Raw genomic sequence first — 21514 nt, forward strand, 5'->3', positions numbered from 1 at the left:
TAAGGGTATTTTTAGTGTGACAATTTCCATTATTGTTTGTCATTATTATTGTATGTCTCAAGATTAAAAAAAACTGGGAAGACTGTTATAAATTATTTATCTCCAAGATTCACTGAATATAAGTTTATTTTTTTTAATCCTAAATAAGTTTTTTCTTGTATCCTCATTTCATATGGTGTTCAAGGTGTCTGTCTCATGAAGCATTTAAAAAGCATTAGAGCAACACATGGGTAAAATCATTGGGTTGAGGTATGACAGGATTATCCTATTTGGGTCTCTTCAATATTCATATACTTCAAAAATGTGAAATGGTAAATAAAAAATTTAGTGAATAGTGTACTAATGATTGCCATTCATTTTCTTTTATTGCCAGAATGTGACCATATTTATCCAAGAGAACTTTATAGTTAAGAAGTCATTATATATGAAACACATTAAATCTTCAATAATGTGTGCCAAGCTTCTATATTTATTCTTCTATAGTTAAAAATCTAATAAGTATCACATATTGCCTTCTGTGAATGAATGCATTCCCTTCTCATTTTTTAGCAGATGGCACCTAGCAGGTCTATGGCAGATTCCAGAAACCACACCTCTGTGTCCAAATTTGTGCTCATGGGACTTACAGAAAATAAAGAGCTGCAGCTTCTCCTTTTCCCAGTTTTTCTAGGCATCTACCTGGTGACCCTGATATGGAACTTGAGTCTGATCATCCTCATTAGCATGGACTCTCACCTGCACACACCTATGTACTTCTTTCTTAGTTCACTGTCATTCCTAGACATTTGCTATTCTACATCCATCAGCCCAAGAATGCTTTCCGATTTCCTCGAAGACCAAAAAACAATTTCCATGGTTGCTTGTGCCACTCAGTACTTTTTCGCATCCTGGATGGCTCTCTCTGAGTGTTCTCTCCTGACTGTCATGGCCTATGACAGATATGTTGCTATTGGTAACCCCCTGCAGTATTCTGCCATCATGGCTCCAGATGTGTGTAAGAAGATGGTTACTGGTGCTTGTGGGAGTGGGTTTTTTAGCAGCTTAGTTCAAACAGTCCCTGGCTTTAATCTTGATTACTGTGGATCTAATATCATTGAGCATTTCTTCTGTGACATAACACGTATTTTTCCTTTGTCTTGCTCTAATACCTTTACATTGCAGATGATTATTTTTCTCCTATCTATATTTTTTGGGTTTGGCTCTTTCTCTATTATCTTATTATCCTATGGTTTTATTGCAGCTTCCATCCTAAAAATGTCATCCATTAAAGGCAGTCTCAAGGCTTTCAATACTTGTGCCTCCCATTTGGCTGTTGTGACACTGTACTTTGGCACAGGTTTATTTGTTTACTTTCAGCCTACTTCTAGCCATCCCAGGAAACAAGACAAGGTGCTAACAGTGTTCTATGTTAATATTATCCCCATGTTAAATCCTCTTGTCTATAGCCTGAGGAATAAAGAGATCAAAGAAGCTCTTAAAAGGGTAACAGAAAGAGCAAAGAACTACATCTAAAATTATAATAAATGGCATAAATTTTCTTCCCTCTCAGGAAAGAACAATTTGGAGCATGGCTTTTGATACATCAATAAAATCTAAGAAAAGAGAAAAGATAATCTAACTGCCTAGAATCTTATTTCCATTTATATTTTCTGCACTAGCAAATGACTTTTTTGAGTGAATGTTACTAGTTTTTAATTTAGCCTGATGACTACTTTCCTGGTAAGTATATATAGATAATATTCTATCCTGAGATTGTATAGGTATCGATAGATGCTATATGTAGAGGAACGTAAGCTATTAAGATGGTTTCATTATTTTTTAAGTCTCCATATACTTAACATTAATTATTTTATTTAAAATTTAATTTTACTAAATCTTACATCATTTTAAATATCTTACTTATTTCCTCCCCTTTTTGAGGAGGAAATATATAGTACTGTTAATACTTAATTAACACTACAGTTAATAATATTACATGCGTGTGGTGTTTTAACAGCATATTCAACTCTTGAGTCCTACCTTCTATTTTTTTCTACCAATGTCCCAATGACCCCTCTTCCACTTGTTTTTGTCTACATGAAAGCTAAATTTCTATTTAATTCTAATTTATTTAAGTCTAAATTCTATTCTAAAGCTAACCCTTTCTATTGACTTTCACCACATTGCTTCTTTACTGTGTATCACTGTCTGCCACACAAGAAAGAGACTATTCTCAGCATGAATATTCAGCATAAGGTCTTTTAGTTACATCTAAAACCATCAAATAATATCATTTCATCTATTATTACAGTTGTGTTGTATTTCAATATATATATATATATATATATATATATATATACCTCATGGTTTTTAAAAGTTAAAAAATGTTCTCAGTTGATTCATTGTGAGATTCAGTGTTAAAAGTTGTTGATAGTTAAGTTTTAGTCATACAATATTCCAAAGCCTATTCTCTCCACCAGTTTCCCAGCACCAATTTCTTTCCTCACTCATTCTCACCCTCAGACTTTCTCTATGGTCAATACTTTCCTTTTTTCTCTTTTTCCCTTTATTTCTATTAGGTTACACCTTATTTTACCCCAAACCAAAGAAACCCTGGTTTCTTTGCATCTGTTTGTTTACAACTTGGTTTCACACAAATCAAAGGTTGTCTTATATGTAAATCTGAGCGGGACATTTTCAGCTGCCCCACCTGGAAGTGGTCCCTGTACCCAGTAAAAACAGTTCTGGCAGGAAGATTGATGAATATAGGAGAGCAGAAAATTTTCTGCAGTTTGGGAGCAGTATTGCTTTGTCAAATGGAAGCCCAAATTCTACTTTTTTGAGGAATGTACATATTGATTCCCAAGAGGGCTGGATCAGTTTACATTCCCATCAGCAGTGAATGAGAGTGTTTTATTACATTAAGATTACTGTGTCTTTATTACATTATTTCTTCTTTATATTTTATGAAAAATTAAGTAGTAAGAAAAAAGGAAGTCAGAAGGGGTAACTTTAGGATTAAGAGTTGGGAAGATATTAGAAATTAGACAGAAGTTAGAAGATCCCTTTCTATATATCAGTTGTGCATGCTGTAAGATTCATTGTTAGCTTCCTAGAGGCCTTGTAGATCTACGGAAATGAGGGCTGTTGAATTATTTTTAAGAAAATACTGAACTATGATCCTGCTATCATAAAATTACAGGACTTCCAGAGCTTTCTCTATGACTGGCAAGCAGAAGACCAATCAGCTGTGGGAACATTAGGGAGACAGAGAAAATCATGAGAATTTACAGAAAAATGTTGGGATATTTTCAAGCAAGAATTTGTGAATCATTTCATACATATTGTGGCAGTCTGGACACATCATATTCCCCTTTATTTAGTTAGTTTATTTAATTAGTTATCTTTCTATTCCTGCAGAGCTTACAGAAAAAAATCCCATCTCACTGATAGAACCTCTAGGCAATATGAGGTTTATTCATTTCTTCCAAATGCTATAACAATCTATTTGTACATCATAAAATATGGTTCTTAGAATATAAATAGTTCTTGTGACCAGGTGCATTTTTTCCATTATTTTTTATTATATTTTATTTATTTATTTAAATATTTTAATAAAAAATCACTTTATCACACCTACCCCTTTATCAATTTAATAAATCTAAAGTAGATCAAATCCAAATAGAGCCTGTGTAAATCATCTTATATCCTATGGACCTAGCTTCAACAAATGAAGATTTTTGGGAATCATCTGGAAACTATTTTCTTGATGGTGGTAGGGAGAGAGGTTTGGGCCACACTTGGTTGTGATCAGAGTTTTTTCCTACCTCTTTGTGCATGGTTTGCTTTTGATAGTGCTCAGGGGAATCATAAAGTGTGCTGATAATTGGACAAACTTAATTGTTTATGAACAAGCAAGATCTTTAACCCATTTTATATCTCTTATCCTTAAGTAAATATTTTTAAATTAAATATTAATTTAAGATTCTCCATCATTTTATGTTAAGTAATTATTGGAATAGTATCATAATACAGTTAAGGAAGTAACATGCTTTTTAAATTTTATTTACTTATTTGGTTTTTGGCCATACCCAGTGATACTCAGGGTTTATTTCTGGCTATATGCTGAAAAATTACTCCTGGTTCATGGGACCAAATGGGAGAATCAAACCTAGCTTGGTCCTGGATAAGCTGCATGCAAGGCAAATGCCCTACCGCTGTGCTGTTGTCCCAGCCCCAGTATATACACTTTTCAAATGGCTCTTTTCTATTAGTTTAAGTAGTTTCTCTCATAGTAAAGTTTACGGTATCAATATACCATGTTACTAAACCCTCTTCACTCCTTTCCAAAGTGCCCATGGCTTTCTACCATTGTTTTCATAACTTTTCTATCTCATCTATCCCTGCCCTCAAATGTTTTATTTTTTTAATAAGAATTTTTATTTATTGTCACTCAGAAGAAATTAGGCCTTGTAAATTGGGTGTTGCATCAATAGGCATTCTCAGAATCATCTCAGTCCCCCAATCTGAAGAGGCATTCCTATCACACACATCTTTCTCCTCTTCAAATATTTATAATTGGGGGCACTTAATGATAGCAAGAGACTCATACAAACAAATACATATTTATGTTTCAAGTCAGTATATTTTATATTAATTAATTAATTTAGGTTTTGGGCCACACCCAGTGATGCTTGGTGATTACTCCTGACTCTGCACTTAGAAAACACTCCTGAAGGGCTCAGGGAACCCAATGTTGGGTTGAAACCTCAGTCTGCTGCATGCAAGGCAAATGCCTTAGCAGCTATGCTATATAGTTCTGATCCTATTCTTGTTCTTAGGTTTTATTCCTGGTTCTCTTCTCAGGGATACTGGGTAATATTCGTGGACTGAATGAGAATGAACATAGGTCTACTACCAGAAAAAAACAGAAGTGCCTTATTCATTGTACTATATCTCTCAGGCACAAGTCATTTCTTTTGGACTTGAATACCAAGAATTTATCATTGTTCAGTATTGTCTAATATATTATAATGACTTTATATAATCCATTGTTGAGTGAGGTGAAAGATTAATGGTGTATGATATATGGTAAAGCTTTACTACTCAGAGCACATAAGTTGTATCTACTGCTAACAAAAGGCATATGGTGCTACACACTCTAAAAATCATTAGCAGATTTGATTCAATGAAAATCTACTCTGTGAAGTATCTACTGCTATTAGGTCCTTTTAATTATCAATAAAACAGTGGCTTAAAGAAGAAAATTTTTCTCAAGACTTCACATTGACAGATGAAAGAGTCAGAATTCAATCAGATAGGCTAATTTTAATGTTTATATTTTTATCATAATAAATAATAATGATGTTTTAATACATTTTAAAAATTGTGTTCCTTGTTGACTCAATTTTCTTACATAAGCATTTAAAATAATGTCACTTCTCTAAACCAGAGTTGCTGTGAAGAGCAATATCATTTAGATAATAAAATATACATCAATATATTTATGGTTGAAGAGATTTAGAAAATGGAAAAAGTCTGCATATATAATAAATTATGCTTTACCTTACTAATTGTGTCAATTTGGACAAATCTTTTCACTTCTTTGGCTTCAAATCTTGCCCCAAAATTGACAGTATTCAAATCTAAGACAGTTAGGTCCTTTCAAGTTTCAGTAACTCCACATTCATTCAATAGAAAGCAATAAACATGGCATTATAATGGGACAATAGAGGGTGGAGATTCAGTAGAATGTAATGGCTATAGCAAAGAGACATGGAATTAATGAGAATAGAAATTGCAAAATCACCATGTCTTCAATCCAAGACCCTATTGAGTTTTCTTATTTTTTTATTTTTTTTGGAACCCCTGTTTCAATCAAACTTTTCTAAAGGGTAAGGTGCAATATGACAGCATGTAGGATATTTCCCTTGCATGTGACCAAACAGAGTTTGAACTCAGCTCTCCACATGGTACTAAGATCACCAGGAGTGATCCCCAAGTGCAGTAAGTCATACACCCTGTGAACTTCTGTGGATAAACAAAGTCTACAACAAAAACTTTTGAAGGGATATTGCACCTATATCCAGCATCTTGTGGAAAACTTGTTGTATCTTTTTGTTTGTTTGTTTTGGGTCCAGCCTTTTGACCACACTAACATGTTCAAACAAAATCAGTAAAATAAAATATTTAAAATAATTCAAAATATCAATGAAATGAATAACTTGTTCTTCGAAAGTAGATTTTATTTATTTATCTTCTTTTAATGCAATTATTTCTTAAAAGCTCAGACCCAACCTATGAGGATCAGGTCTCCAACAACAACTTAAGAATATATCTCTAATGTCTGTCTATATGTGGGCTTGAATACAGTGGTCTTCTCTCTGATTGCCAAACCTAAACTGTAAACAATCCATGCCTATAGTGTATATATCCCCTCTTATATATTATCCCTCCTCCCTGCTTCAGAAACCCTTCTATCCTCTCAACACCCCCCCCAACCCTGATCCGTTATCTCTCCTTATTTAACCCTCTTTACCCTCAGTTCTTAATTCATTAGGCACCAAGACTGACCTCCTGCCCCAATAAACTACCAGCCAGCTCCCAAAGTGAAAGGATACCCTCTCAGTCCCACATCTCATACCCCGGCAAGAAACTACAACCAACACACCCAGTGACACATGCTATGTGGCCCTTCTTCTCACCCCCCCAACCCAAATGTGGAGTGTTGCATAGCACTGGATTCAGCTTCAGAAGAACTCCAGCTCAAGGACACTACCTGATCCCTTAATTCGGCAAATCATGTCTCAAACTCAACAAGACCACGGTGTGTGATGAAAAAGTGCCCTCGATTTACCCCTCACATGAATATCTCAAAAGACTTAATGGGGATACCTATATATTTTTTGTATGTTTAATATCTCTATAATAATGCCTCTTAGGGTGTTTATTCCCAAACATAAAGGTTGCTTTCTCTATCACTTTTTTCTTTACTTTTTAATTCATTTTTATTTATTTATTCTATTTTATATAGATATATATTTTTTCTTTAATTTCACCTATTTTGGTTCTGCTTGGTACGAAAGCCTAGAAGAAAAAGTCTTCCTGGGATAAAAGCTCAGGTCAAACCCAGAGCACAGAAATTGTATAGCTTGTTATTCTTACCCCAAATGAGCCAGCAATATAATATGACACCATTGGGCCCGGGGAGATAGCACAGTGGTGTTTGCCTTGCAAGCAGCCAATCCAGGACCAAAGGTGGTTGGTTCGAATCCCAGTGTCCCATATGGTCCCCCGTGCCTGACAGGAGCAATTTCTGAGCAGAGAGCCAGAAGTAACCTTTGAGCACCGCCGGGTGTGACCCAAAAACCAAAAAAAAAAATAATAATAATAATAATAATGACACCATTGGTTTTTATATAGGCACACTACAAAAGGGGAAACTTTATGCACAGAAGCAAGATATTATTTCCTGGGATAAGAACCCATACTTTTTATAATACAGGGACTCCTCCCACCCTGAACATGTTTCATGGGGGCCCAATTTAGACTCCATGATTTTGGACAGTGATCATCCAACCCCGAACCCCAGATCCCAGACATAGAAGCAAATAGTTCCCTGCAACAACACCAGGAATCAAACTCCCCCTGGGAAATTTCTAATACTGCTCTGACACCAACTTATATCAGTTTTGATATGATATCCTGACAATGAAAAAATGGCAACAAGAGCAGGTTGTCCCATCTCATCACCTAATGGTAAGATGAAATCAGAAGATATGTCCTTTGATCTGTGCAAAAACCAAGAGCGCTAACTACAGAAGACTGACTTTGACAACCATGACTGGGAAGAACTTATCCTGAGACTAATAAGGAAGACACTAGCCTAGGCTTTAGCCTAGGACTTATACAAAAATAAAGATCTCTAATTCCAGAAGTCCGTATCTGACAACTGCAACTGAGCAGAACTTCTGGAACCATAATAAAGGACTCTATCCTAGGCTTTATGTTTGGGAATAAACACCCTAAGAGGCATTATTATTGAGATATTAAATATGCAAAGGAAAATATAGGCATCCCCAATTTAGTCTTTTGAGATATTCTTGTGTGTGTGTGGTAAATCCAGGGCACTTTTTCATCACACACTGTGGTCTTGTTGAGTTTGAGACATGATTTGCCACATTAAGGGATCAGGTTGTGTCCTTGAGCTGGGGGTCCTTCTGAAACTGAATCCGGTGCCTAGGAGATCTGAGCAAAACCAAGACCACTTATTACAGAAGACTGATTACAACAAGGATGAAACAGAATTTCTAGAATCATAATGAAAGACTCTATCCTAGACTTCATCCTACGACCTGTGCAAATACCAAGATCTTTCGTTACAGAGGCTTGATTTTTATCATCCACAACTGAGTGGAATGTTTCCTTGGATCATAAAAAGATCTTGGGTGTGATAATGAGCATGTATAGAGTCAGTAGTTGTTCCCCTGGCAGTATGCTTCAAGGGCAGAGAAACCCTGAATCTCTTAGGCCAAGGGAATTCCCTTTCTTATTTCCCCAACATTACTGTGCCTATACAAAAAGCAAAACAAAACAAACAAACAAAAATCATAAAACCTTGCCACACCAGCAATCCTTCTTTTTCCTTTCCTTTTGTTTCTTTTCTTTCTTTCTTTCTTTCTTTCTTTCTTTCTTTCTTTCTTTCTTTCTTTCTTTCTTTCTTTCTTTCTTTCTTTCTTTCTTTCTTTCTTTCTTTCTTTCTTTCTTTCTTTCTTTCTTTCTTTCTTTCTTTCTTTCTTTCTTTCTTTCTCTCTTTCTTTCTTTCTTTATTTCTTTCTTCTTTCTCTCTCTCTCTATCTTTCTTTCTTTCTTTCTTTCTTACTTTCTTTCTTTCTTACTTTCTTTCTTTCTCTCTCTCTCTTTCTTTCTTTCTTTCTTTCTTTCTTTCTTTCTTTCTTTCTTTCTTTCTTTCTTTCTTTCTTTCTTTCTTTCTTTCTTTCTTCTTTCTTTCTTTCTTTCTTCCTTCCTTCCTTCCTTCCTTCTTTCCTTCCTTCTTTCTTTCTTTCTTTCTTTCTTTCTTTCTTTCTTTCTTTCTTTCTTTCTTTCTTTCTTTCTTTCTTTCTTTCTTTCTTTCTTTCTTTCTTTCTTTCTTTCTTTCTGTCTTTCTTTCTTCTTTCTTTCTCTCTCTCTTTCTTTCTCTCTCTTTCTCTCTTTCTTTCTTTCTTTCTTTCTTTCATTCTTTCTTTCTTTCTCTCTCTCTCTTTCTTTCTTTCTTTCTTTCTTTCTCTCTCTCTTTCTTTCTTTCTTTCTTTTTTTGGTTGCTGGGTGCTTTTTTGTAGTTACTGTCTTTTTCTTAAATTTTTGTTGTTTGTTGTTTTTTTATTGTGCTTTTCTTATTCTTTTCTATATTTTTTCTGTCTTCATCCAACAGACTCACACAATTTGAATCATCTTGTTCTGCCTCATGAATTGAGGGAGAAAATAAAAATGAATGATACCAGGACCAAACAGCCATATGAACATTGAGTGAAAATAAAAAAATGATCAGACTTAAACACCAAATCCAAAATCAACAACAGATTCTATACCCTATCTACAACATGCTATACACAGAGGTGAACAGTTATACTAGCACTTGGGGTGGGGTGGGGCAAAGAAGGGAGATATGGGACACATACTGGGAAAAGGGGTGGAAGGAGAACAATGCTGGTGGTGGGAATGGCCCTGATTCATTGTCACTATGTAAATTAAATATTACTGTGAACTATTTGTTATTCATTTTGATCACAATAAAAATTATTAAAAAATAAAATAAAATGCTGAGACTACTGTAAAAAATTAAATGAAAAATAATGAAAAGAAATAAAGTATACAACTATTTTTCTGCCTAAAAAATAATTCTTCCAAAGAGTTTCCATGAGGCAAACATTACCCTAATATCATAAGTAGACAGACACCATTAAGAAAAATATAAACATATATCTGTTTAAAATAGAGAAAACTACTCTCAATGAAATAGTAGGAAACTGATTTCAACACTACATCAAAAGAATCATAAATCATGCCAGTAGGGTTTATTCCATAGATACAAGTATATATAATAAGTTTAAGTCCTCCAACATATTATCCCATTTATATACAAAGAAAAATGAGAGTCTTATGGTATTAATATGTACAGACAAAGGCTCTTACAGAACCTTCATTCATAATAAAAACCCTCAGTACAATGGAAATAACAGGATATCTCCTCAGTAGAGTTGGCATAATTTACTATGAATCCATAGATAATATCTTACTCAAGGTTGAAACATGAGGGCCAGAGCAGTGGCACAGCAGTAGAGTGTTTGCCTTGTATACCACTACCACTGACCTAGAACTGACCACAGTTTAACTCCCACTCAACCCATATGGTCCACAGAGCCAGGAGCAATTTCTGAGTGCATAGCCAGGAGTAGCCTCTGAGTATTACAAGGTGTGGATCAAACAAAACAAAAGAGAAAAAGAAAAAAGTTGAAATATGGAAGAAATAGAAGAATAAACATCTATAAGCTGTACTATCGAATTTTATTAATCAAAATGAGGAGCTATAGAATGCGGAAAGATGTATAAAATAATGGAAGAGAATTGTAAGGCCAGATTTTAACCCTAAGAGTATGAAAGTTAATTTATGACAAAGGAGTTAGATTCATTAAGTGGATCAAGATAAATATTTTCAACAAATGGTTTTGGAAAATCCAAATGGCCTCATGCAAAATAATGACACTGGACTAATATCTCACACCATGAAACAATGCATCAAAGTGTAATGAAGACCTTCCCATTAGTTCAGATCCATAATATACACTGAGAAAATTATATACAGAAATCTCCTTGTTATATGTCTAATTGAGGTTTTCAAGTAATTTAACCCCATTGGGAACAATTCAAATAAAATTGACACTTCTCTAAGAAAGAGCAACAGTTGGCCAACAGGTACATGAAAAATGCTCACCATCATTTATCATTAGGAAAATTATGCAAATTTCAGCCACATGGATGAAACTGGAAGATATTGGGTTAAGTTAAATAATCCAGTAGAAGGGTACATACAGAATGTTATAACTTATATGTAATAGTTAGAATAATTGCATGAAGAAATGCAATGGTTGGTCCAAATGAGAGTTGTCTCAAACACCCTTAGCTCCATAGTATAGCAAAAAGAAAAAACAAAACTGAGTGGAGGAGAAACACAACTGTAGTTTGAGAACCTAACATAAATGTTACAGAATAAAAAGAGAGGTGGGGAAAGAAATATTGAATACAGTTCTCAAAATATTTCAAAATTGATTTGATCGTAGTTATGAGGGTACATATAATAATTTTAAACAGATTGTTTGATCTATGATCTCTCAAAATGATGCATAGCACAGTCTATACTGAAACCTGAGCAAAGTACTACTGGATATGATCCAACCAGCCCTCCAGTCCCCTCAAAAAAGAATTTTGAGAGGGACAAGTAAGCATGTTTGAAAATGAATATATCTTATTTTCTACTACATTATAGTTAGATGTTTAATCTTCAAAATCTAATTCTTCCACCTAATATCAAAATTTTCAGACATGTATATATAAGGGTCAAATTTTAGAAATATGAAACAAAGGTTTAATTCCTTCTCTTCTTGGAATCTAAAGCAACACTTACTTTTCCTTTTACAATTTTTAATAGAAGTAAGATTGATAGAAGGAGATGGAAGGTATACTCTTGGTTTATTTTGGGCCTTTATTTAAAAATTTAATACATTTTGTCAGTTCTTCATTTTTCTTCCCTTTTTTTTTGTCCTACATATGGTCACTTAAAACTTCTTGCTCTATTTAAGAATTAAAAATGTGGTTTCTTTGTTCTACTCTATTCCAAATCATTATAATGTTTCTAAACATGTTTTACTCATGAGTTGTCAACTAAAAGTAAAACAACTTGACCAAAGCAAGAAGGTAGAGAGATCTGTTATTTATACATTTCAACAAATCTGATTTATTCAGATGGTCGTTTGCTACTTCATGGTACCTTTTGCAGGAAAATATCTTTGAAGATTACTGTTCTTATTATTTGACATAATATTTAATTTTATTAATAAGTGTGAATATTATCACTTAAACCAATATCATGATCCTTTTCAAATAAAAGGGGGATTTCATGATATAATAATGTCTCAAAGGATTATATGCTGTAGGAAGATCTTATAGTCTAAGTAAAAGACGTATTAATTGCACTGGTCTCTTTCTATACCCGAAGGAACATGATTGAAAGCTTACACAATTTTAATTGCTTTTTTTCTTATTTGGTATTTGTGTCCCCATGCCATTTCTTGGTTATGAGAAAGAAGGATCAAAAGCATTTAAGATCTTCCTGTTTCACAGCTAGATCACTCCTAAAACAGGTTGTTTAGATCAAACTTTGCTTTAAAAATGTGCTCATTTCCAAGAAATATAAAGTGAGATGCAATTAAAAGCTAGAGTGAATATGATATCAGCTATTTGTGAATATCTGGGTGTGCCACAAAGTAAAAGGAATTGAGACCAAGGAGAGTAAAACTTATCAAACTTCTTGGGGTGAGTCCTCCAAATCTTGCTGTGAAGAACAGCAAGAAGCTATACTCCAGAAATAATGTAAAAGATGTACAAATAATTTATTTTCATTTTCTTTGAATGGTGATTAAGAAACTTATGATATTGTAGTTTTTCAGAGGGTGAAATTAAATCTATTGAAGAATGATGTAAATATCTACATTATGTTAATATATGTCAGCTTAAAATGGATGTAGACCTTGAAATTTGCAAATTCAATTAATTAGTGGTTAAACATAACATAAACCCAATAAAAGAGTTATTTGAATGAGGGACTGGGGGTGGGGATGGAGGAAGTGGATGTGCTACCACAAGGTGCTCAGGAAATCAGGGTCCCCACAGATGAGGTTTTATATAATTTCTTTATCTCTTTTTTTAAATTTTATAATATTTTAATTGAATCACTGTGGGATACAAATGCAAAGTTGTTCATGGTTGAGTTTTAGTAGTACAATAGTCAACATTCATTCCTTCACCAGTGGTGTTTCTTGAACTGACTCAACAGTTACATCAGCTCAACAGCCCAAGAATGTGATGCTACTAGGGCATCACAATTCCAGAAATATTTGGGTCAGCCCTAGTGTTGTGGGTCTCCAGTGCTTTACTAGGCAGTGCTCTGAGACCTCTAAACTTCACTCTGTAAACCTTAGCTCCAGGAATAGAACCTAGGTACATTCTAATATAATATAGTAACCCCTGAATTTTCTTTTAGCCCAAAGTAATTTTATAAGGATTATATACTCACGTGTTCTATTTCAAAGTTTTATTTGAACAGCTTCACAACTCATGAACGGCATTATTTCCAAACCTACATATGTATAGTTATTATGTATAGAGTTATTAGCCATAACATTTTGCATTCAATATATAAATATATCAGGTTCTAGAAAAATGAGAAAAGTCCACTAATAGGAAATATTTCTAAATAATAAAATTTGGTAAAAAGTAAACCTATCAGAATCCCAACAAACAAAACTCTTCAGATATTTTCACCACCTACAAGTATTTTGTACTTTACTAAGTTGAGTAAGTAAATGTGAGGAAGAATAACCAATGCAATATCTCAATAAAATGACATATGTTACAGAATTACTCTTTCTAGACTCTTTTCCTTTTTTTTTTCATTTTCTAAACAGCATCATGTAAAGGTAAGTATAAGAAAGAAAAGTTTATTGTGTAAAGAATAATGTGGAGAAAAAAATCCTGAAGAATAAAACATATTTTCTTCCAAAAGGAAAAGAAAATCTGTGAGTTCTTGATATTAGAAGCAAGTAAAATTAAGGTTTAAATAGAAATCTTAGAATCTGGAGTGACTGAGAAGAACAATGTGTCACTAAATGTGCCCTAATATGTATATTACTAATTACTGTTTTACATAGAACTCTGCAGTTGGATAGCTGTGGCAAATTTGTTCTTAATCTATGAACTCAGTTTTGCAGTGCTTATCATTTTCAGGTCAACCAGGAAGCTGCACATATTTTAATTTCTCCTTACCTAAAAATAGAATATGTTCTTAATTGTTAGTCTACTGTTTAAATAGAATATATTTTCTTTTACCTAGGAATAGAATATATTTAAAGAAAATATTCTTTTTTAATAAAATAATATTCATTTAGTTTTGGGTTTTTTTTTGGGGGGGGCACACCCAGTGATATTTAGGACTTACTCCTGATTATGTTCTCAGGAGTCATTTCTAGCAGGTATGGAGGACCATATAGGCCAGCTGCGTACAGGCTGCATACAGGCTACCTGCTACCTGTTCTGGCTCTGTATAAGAGATTTTCTTGGGGCCGGGAAGGTAGCGCTAGAGGTAAGGTGTCTGCCTTGCAAGCGCTAGCGTAGGACGGACCACGGTTCGATCCCCCGGCGTCCCATATGGTCCCCCCAAGTCAGGGGCGATTTCTGAGCTCATAGCCAGGAGTAACCCCTGAGCGTCAAACGGGTGTGGCCCAAAAACCAAAAAAAAAAAAAAGAGATTTTCTTATACAGTTATTTTGAAAATAATTTAGAATGTAAACAGTAATCATTACAGCTTCTTTATGTATTTCCTGAAAGAATACAAATGTGTGGTTCTGAAGTAAACACACTGACCCTGCACTGTGGTGTTAATTACATCATTCAAGTGTGTGCCATGAATGGTACATGCTGGGATCAACATGTTAATGAATATACAATTACACTGTTTTTGCTTTGTCTATTGATTCATACATAAATATCTGTGAAATAGTCTTTGCCAGTACGAAAATGCAATCAAAAATATTAAGGGGAATTCTAGGGGCCGGAGAGATAGCATGGAGGTAAGGCATTTGCCTTTCATGCAGAAGGTCATCAGTTTGAATCCCGGTGTCCCATATGGTCCCCCGTGCCTGCCAGGAGCAATTTCTGAGCATGGAGCCAGGAGTAACCCCTGAGCACTGCCTGGTGTGACCCAAAAACCACACACACACACACACACACACACACACACACACACACACGAATATTAAGGGGAATTCTCAAATCTCTAATCTATCCACATACCCACCAGGATCTATTCTTTCTCATACCAATCATACTTTACTGCATTATGATTCTCTAGGCATATTTCTTTTCTCATTTCCTGACCATGGCTCATCAATGAATAATTTTAATCATCCAAAAATTCCAAGTATTTTTTGTATTTATTTTGTATTTTGTGAATTTAAAATAATACAAAGGTAATATGATAATTGATTCATTTTTTAGCAGTTTCATTTTGTTTGTTTTGGGGCCACACCTGGCAGTGCTCAAAGATTACTCCTGACTCTTAATCACAAATCACTCCTGGCAGGCTCCATGGATAACATGAGATGCCAGGGATTGAATGAGAGTTGGGAAATATCCTACTTGCTGTGCTATCGCTCCAGCCCTTCAGCATAGCTTCTTACAATGCAACTTTGGAACTAGAGTGACTATCTCTGAGTACCAGTTCTGACTTTCATAAATTTGTGACCTTAGGTAGTGTCCCACAGTCTTCTCACAGCTAAAAAAAAAGGAATAAGAAGTACACATATTTCATCAGGCTGTTGAATAATAGAGATCAATAAAATATATTAACTTAACGAACAATATGAATCACATGATCATAATAATGGCCGAATCGGGAACATAGTCCATAAAATACATTTTGCCTATCTAATTCTGTGCCTTGTAGTAAGGCACATTTAGTCATACTAGAAGCTACTAAGATGAAGCAAATAACAATCTGGGATTTTAGAGGAAATATCAATGATAAGTGAAAGCAACAAAGACTTTAATAGAAATGTTTGTGAAGTTATTTCTGGCAATTTAGTTGTCCATATGTTCCAAGAAAGCAGTCATATACATAAACTGTAATATTTTATGGAAAGGTAAATAAGCATAGAGATTCAACAACAGCAAAGAGAAAACACAAACCTCAGAGGGTAGAAGGCTGGGGCCAACACTTTCCCAGGAGAGAGCTACAGATCTTTGATAATCTATCTTGAGTTTTCAACGTTGTTTAAAATTTTTATTATTACTGAGATAAAATTATCAAATAATCATGCATACAAGTAACTTACAATGCATTCATTAGATATATTACATATTGAAATATACTTACCAGTATATTACTACCTGACACTTATATTATTAAATATATTACACCACATCATTAGCATTTATTTACCTTTTAATGTATCATGCCCAGTGTTGCTCAGTACTTACTCCTGACTCAGTATTCATGGATTACTCCGGGTGGGCATTAATAATGGACAATAATACCCATTATTAATTATTAATGGTATTTGTAATATTTGTAGTTCATGGGCAAAGGACTATAGGAATTTGTAGTTCATGGGAAAGGTTGAATCCATATCAAAGTGTTTCTGCAGTGAAGCCTTCAAACACATCTACATTTTTCTATACAGCATGGTCCTAAACTACATTTAATAACTATTTTATACATTCAAATTTTTTCATAAAATTTTATATCTAATTTATCTAGATAAAATTTGCTAGTGTCGAAAGTTGTTCAAATGGACAAATGAAATAAGCAACATCTATAGCCTATAGAAGAAACATATCATGTCTGTGCAAAACAATTAATCTAATTATTTACTATTCATTCTGTAAACCTTTCTTTGCTTTGACTTGAGAGAATAAAAGAAAAAGTTTCCAGAAATTCTTCAGTGTTCTAATTCTCATGCTTATTGTTTAAGCATCCTAACTATTACATGAGCTCAGTCATTATTCTTTGTAGGACTTTGGTGTTCTTGCCAAATTCCTGTTCATTGGAATAAATGAACAGACTAAAGTTTGAAAAGAGAGCTCAATAAAACCATGTGCAAAGGGGCAGGCGTGGTGGCACAAGTGGTAGGGTGTTTGCCTTGCACGCACTGACGTAGGACGGACCTCTGTTCGATTCCCTGGTGTCCCAAATGGTCCCCCAAGCCAGGAGTAACCCCTAAGTATCACTGGGTGTAGCCCACCCCCCTCAAAACACACTGTTTTTAGAAACCACTCAAGAGACTGAAGTGATCTCTTGAAGGCTCCCCTTATCTCATGGTCCCCCAACACTGCAAGAATTAATACTATATAGTGAGTGCATCTGCCCAAGATGCAATTCTCCCTAAATACTATTAAATATTTTTATTCTTAAATATCATGAAATTAAGCATATGATGCCTGCACTTAGTGTAAAGGGAGATCAAGGCTCTTGCAATTTAGGCTTATCAAATACCAGGAGCTTTTCTAACCCCTATTATATTTCCTATTTTTACTTCTATTTCCAGATGTTTCTTTCTGTGTGACTATTCTGATCATTGAGTTGTATTATTCATATATATATATTATATCAAGTTCTTATAAAAGATAAAAGGCAGTTAAGAATAATCTGTTCTCCCTGTTATCAAGTATATGTTCTCAAGATTTTATGAGCAACTCTTCCAAGTTCCTACTTTAGGTATGAAACACCGGAGAGTTTAGATCCTTCTTTAAGCACAGTTTAGTTAAAATGCAATCATTCTGTATTAACACGCAGATAATTTGATTATTATTTATCAGGCATTATTTTCCTAAATTACCCTTAAAAAGTTTTAGATATAATCATGGCATAGGTGAACATGCAATTAAATCACTTTTAGGGGATTATGTACTATACATACCTAAGTACCATCTTTGCCTTAAAGGAGGTAATGTGACAAAATTAGCCCTAAAGAACTGGTCAGTTAAAATTCATGGTTCTGTATGAAATAAAAAGAAGACCTAAATAATGTTATGACCTTGCATTCAGTCAGCTTCATTATTGAAAAAAGAAAGAGTTTTTACTTTTGTATTTTGAGAATTGAGTTATTTCTTTATTACATCCTTTCATTTTGAATAGATGGAATCAAACATGTCTATGGAAGAGGATAGAAATCACACTTCAGTGGTCATGTTTGTTCTTCTGGGACTCACAGATGACAAAGAATTGCAGCTTGTTCTCTTTCCAGTCTTCCTAGGGATCTACCTGGTGACCTTGTTCTGGAATCTAACTCTGATCATCCTAATCAGAATGGACTCCCATCTGCACACACCCATGTACTTTTTTCTCAGCTGCCTTTCATTCATAGATATCTGCTTTACTTCTTCCATCAGCCCGAGAATGCTTTCAGATTTCTTCAAAGATGAAAAATCAATATCCTTCATTGCCTGTGCTACCCAGTATTTTGTGGCAGCTTGGATGGGTCAGTCTGAGTACTGCCTCTTGGCTGCCATGGCCTATGACAGATATGTGGCTATTGGGAACCCTCTACAATACTCAACCATCATGGCACCCGGACTCTGTCAGAAAATGGTAGCAGGAGCCCTCTTGAGTGGTTTCCTCTGTAGCTTACTTGAAACTATCCCTTGTTTTAATTTGTATTTTTGTGAATCAAATGTCATTCAACATTTCTTCTGTAACATATCTGAGATTATTATCTTGTCTTGCTCTAGTCCTTTTATTACCCAAATGATTCTTTTCCTTGCTGCTGTGCTTGTTGGATTTGGGTCTTTGCTCATTATTCTGTTATCTTATGGTTTTATTGCAGCTTCTATCCTGAAAATATCCTCAGTCAAAGGTAGTCTGAAAGCCTTTAATACCTGTGCCTCTCATTTGGCAGTTGTGACCCTCTTCTATGGCACAGCTCTTGCTGTGTACATGCATCCAAGTTCTGGTCACTCTGAGAAGAAGAACAAGGTATTGTCAGTGTTTTATATCATCATTATCCCCATGTTAAACCCTCTAATCTACAGTCTGAGAAACAAGGAGATCAAAGATGCCCTCAAAAGGATGATAAAGAAGGCTACACACTTTTATGAATAAAGATAATATTTAGATTTGCACTTTGGTTGTATAGTGGGAATCACTTCTGTTCTCCAAAAATAACATTTGATTATGCTAACTAGAATTAAAAATAGTAATATAGAAAATAAAAGCAAACTCTCAAGAAACATTTGCAATGTAGCATTACATTTGTAATTAACTTATTTATTGTTTTCTTGTGGATTTAGTTTTAATTTTAGCTTAAGTTAGTTTTGTGATTATGTCTATGTAATTATAGAATAGGATTTTAATTTCCACTTGGCAGACACAAAATTACTAAATATGTATGTAAAATTTTGTATATTTTTATTGCAATTTTAACTTTAATGCTTCTTATTGTTTATTGTTACTATGAGTTGTTTAGTGTAGTCTTTAGGATCTATGATGTACATTATAGTATCATCTAAAAATAGATGCTTAATAGAAAGTAAATTTTAAATAAGTTAAAAATAAAAAGCTAGAAACATTTAATCTTGTCTTTTCTAACTTGGATACTTTTGATTTCTTTTTCTTGCCATATTGCTGTGGCAAAGACTTTTAAGAATACAGTAAGCAACAATGGCAAAAGTTGTTATCCTTACCTTATGACTTATGACAGAGGTAATGGTTTCAGACATTTTATAATGTTGGCTGTGGATTTGTTGAAAATGGACATTACTATATTAGGAAAGGTTTTTTTGTTCCCTCCATTGTGGAGGCTTTATATTTTAAATTTATTCAAAATCTTTCTTTGTGTAATTGATAAAATAATGACTTTTACCTTTACTTTTGTTAATATGCAAAATAAATTATATTACCCCATCCTTGTATCTCTTGAATGAATACCACTTGATCATACGGTATGATCCTCTTGATATATTATTCTATACTTAACCTAAAAGTAAGTAAACATTCTTCAACTTCTGCTATATATAGTCTTAATTATTTTATTAAAATTATTTATGAATTATTTAAAATATAAAATTATTTTTAAATTATGTTATAAAAATAATTAGGATTATTGAGAGGAATGTTTCCTGGCAGTATAAAGACCTTGGGGTTCCACAATAAACATGTCCGAAGCTTGTAGTTGGTCTCATAATAGTATGCTTCAAGGGTGGAGACACCCTGTATCTTTTAGGCCAAGGGAATTTACTTTCTAATTTCCTCAATACTTACTATGTATATGCAAAAAAAAAGTTTGTGACACATCAGCCCTCCCCATTTTTTCTTTCTTTTTCTTTTATTCTTCTTTTAAATTTATATTTATAGCTTCTAAACAGGGAATCCCATCCACTTTCCTTTTTTTTTTTAACATAACCATAGAACATGAATCATTTTGTTCTGCCTCATATTTTTCTGTCTTCCTAAAAATTGAGGAGAGAGGGAGTGAATGGTACCAGGGGCAAAGCAATCTCATGAACAATGAGTGAAAATAAAAAAATGATCAGATCTAAATACCCAATCCAAAGTCAATGACAATAGATTCAATAGACCCAAACTACAACAAGCTATACACAAAAGGACCTGTTATAGTAGTAGTCCAGGGGGCTAAGGGTGGTGGTACGGGATGCATGCTGGGGACAAAGGAAGACGGAAGTCAACACTGGTGGTGGGAATTGCCCTAATACACTGTCACTATGTACCTTAAATATAACCGTGAAAGACTTATAATTAACATTGGTCTCAATAAAAATTATAAAAAATAATTAGGATTTATGATCTCTGAAATATCTTATTAGCAACACATAAGTTTGGTAGTAATAATTTTTTTCTTTTATAGAGAGAACAAAGTTCTGCAGTTTTTCATTTTAATCTTGCACATTTTAACCAATTTTAAGAAAACAAATATGGAGTTCAGATTTTGAATCATTAATTTTTAGTTTAATAAGAACATTTAGTTATCCAATTATAAAAAATGGTTTGCTGAAATTTATTCTGTTATGAGGTAAAGTTGCCAAGTTTTTTTTTTGATTTTGCTTATTGTCCTTCATGTGGTTATTTCCTCATCTTTTCTCTCCATTCTACTCATTTGCTATTAAATGCATGAAAAGGCAAAAGGCACAAAACAATTTTTTATTATTATTTATCTATTTTTTGCCGATTTCTTTGTTTTGGTTTGGCTATTGAAGTTGATGTCTTCATTTATATTTATTTATTTATTTATTTATTTATTTTCTTCTTTCCTTTTCTTCCTTTATGTGCTCTGCCACATTTTTTTTTATCTCAATACCATGGCTTTTATGTGGTGCCTACCTTTTTTTTCTTTCTTTCGTTCTTTTTTTTTTTTTTTTGAGTGCTCACTGGATATTTTATTTGACACTTCTTTATGTACTGTTGTGGTGTTTCACCTTCTTTTTCCCTTTTGTCCCTCAAGCCAAGGATGAAAGCTTCTAGACTCCGCCCATTTCTGGAGTATTTGATTTTTTTCCCCTCCAGGTTATTACTTTTCTCTTCTTCAAACAAAACCACATACCTTAAACTATCTAGTCCCACCCCCAATTAGGGGGGGGATAAGGGAGGTACCAAGACCAAAAAGGTGTAAGACCACTAAGTAGTAAGCTAGGCACAGAGGGGACCACTTATTTCAGCAGCCCAGGGGTGAGGGAGGAGGATATGGAAGGTAGG

The 21514-nt window shown here is 34.0% G+C and overlaps 2 protein-coding genes across 2 annotated transcripts; both read left to right on the forward strand.

Annotated features, from left to right (window-relative positions):
* The first annotated feature begins 552 nt into the window (after positions 1-552).
* LOC126018736 (olfactory receptor 5A1-like) lies at positions 553-1512 on the forward strand. The gene has a single exon (XM_049780831.1). The coding sequence runs from the start codon at positions 553-555 to the stop codon at positions 1510-1512; it is 960 nt and encodes a 319-aa protein (XP_049636788.1).
* Positions 1513-17956: 16444 nt separating this feature from the next.
* Positions 17957-18907, forward strand: LOC126018737 (olfactory receptor 5A1-like). The gene has a single exon (XM_049780832.1). It carries the CDS (start codon positions 17957-17959, stop codon positions 18905-18907), a length of 951 nt encoding a protein of 316 aa, XP_049636789.1.
* The last annotated feature ends 2607 nt before the right edge of the window (positions 18908-21514 follow it).

Source organism: Suncus etruscus, chromosome 9, assembly GCF_024139225.1.
Source record: "Suncus etruscus isolate mSunEtr1 chromosome 9, mSunEtr1.pri.cur, whole genome shotgun sequence".
In the NCBI taxonomy this organism is placed as follows: domain Eukaryota; kingdom Metazoa; phylum Chordata; class Mammalia; order Eulipotyphla; family Soricidae; genus Suncus; species Suncus etruscus.

Coding starts and splice junctions, on each gene's coding strand:
- LOC126018736 (XM_049780831.1), top strand. CDS start 553: ATGGCACCTAGCAGGTCTATGGCAGATTCCAGAAACCACACCTCTGTG.
- LOC126018737 (XM_049780832.1), top strand. CDS start 17,957: ATGTCTATGGAAGAGGATAGAAATCACACTTCAGTGGTCATGTTTGTT.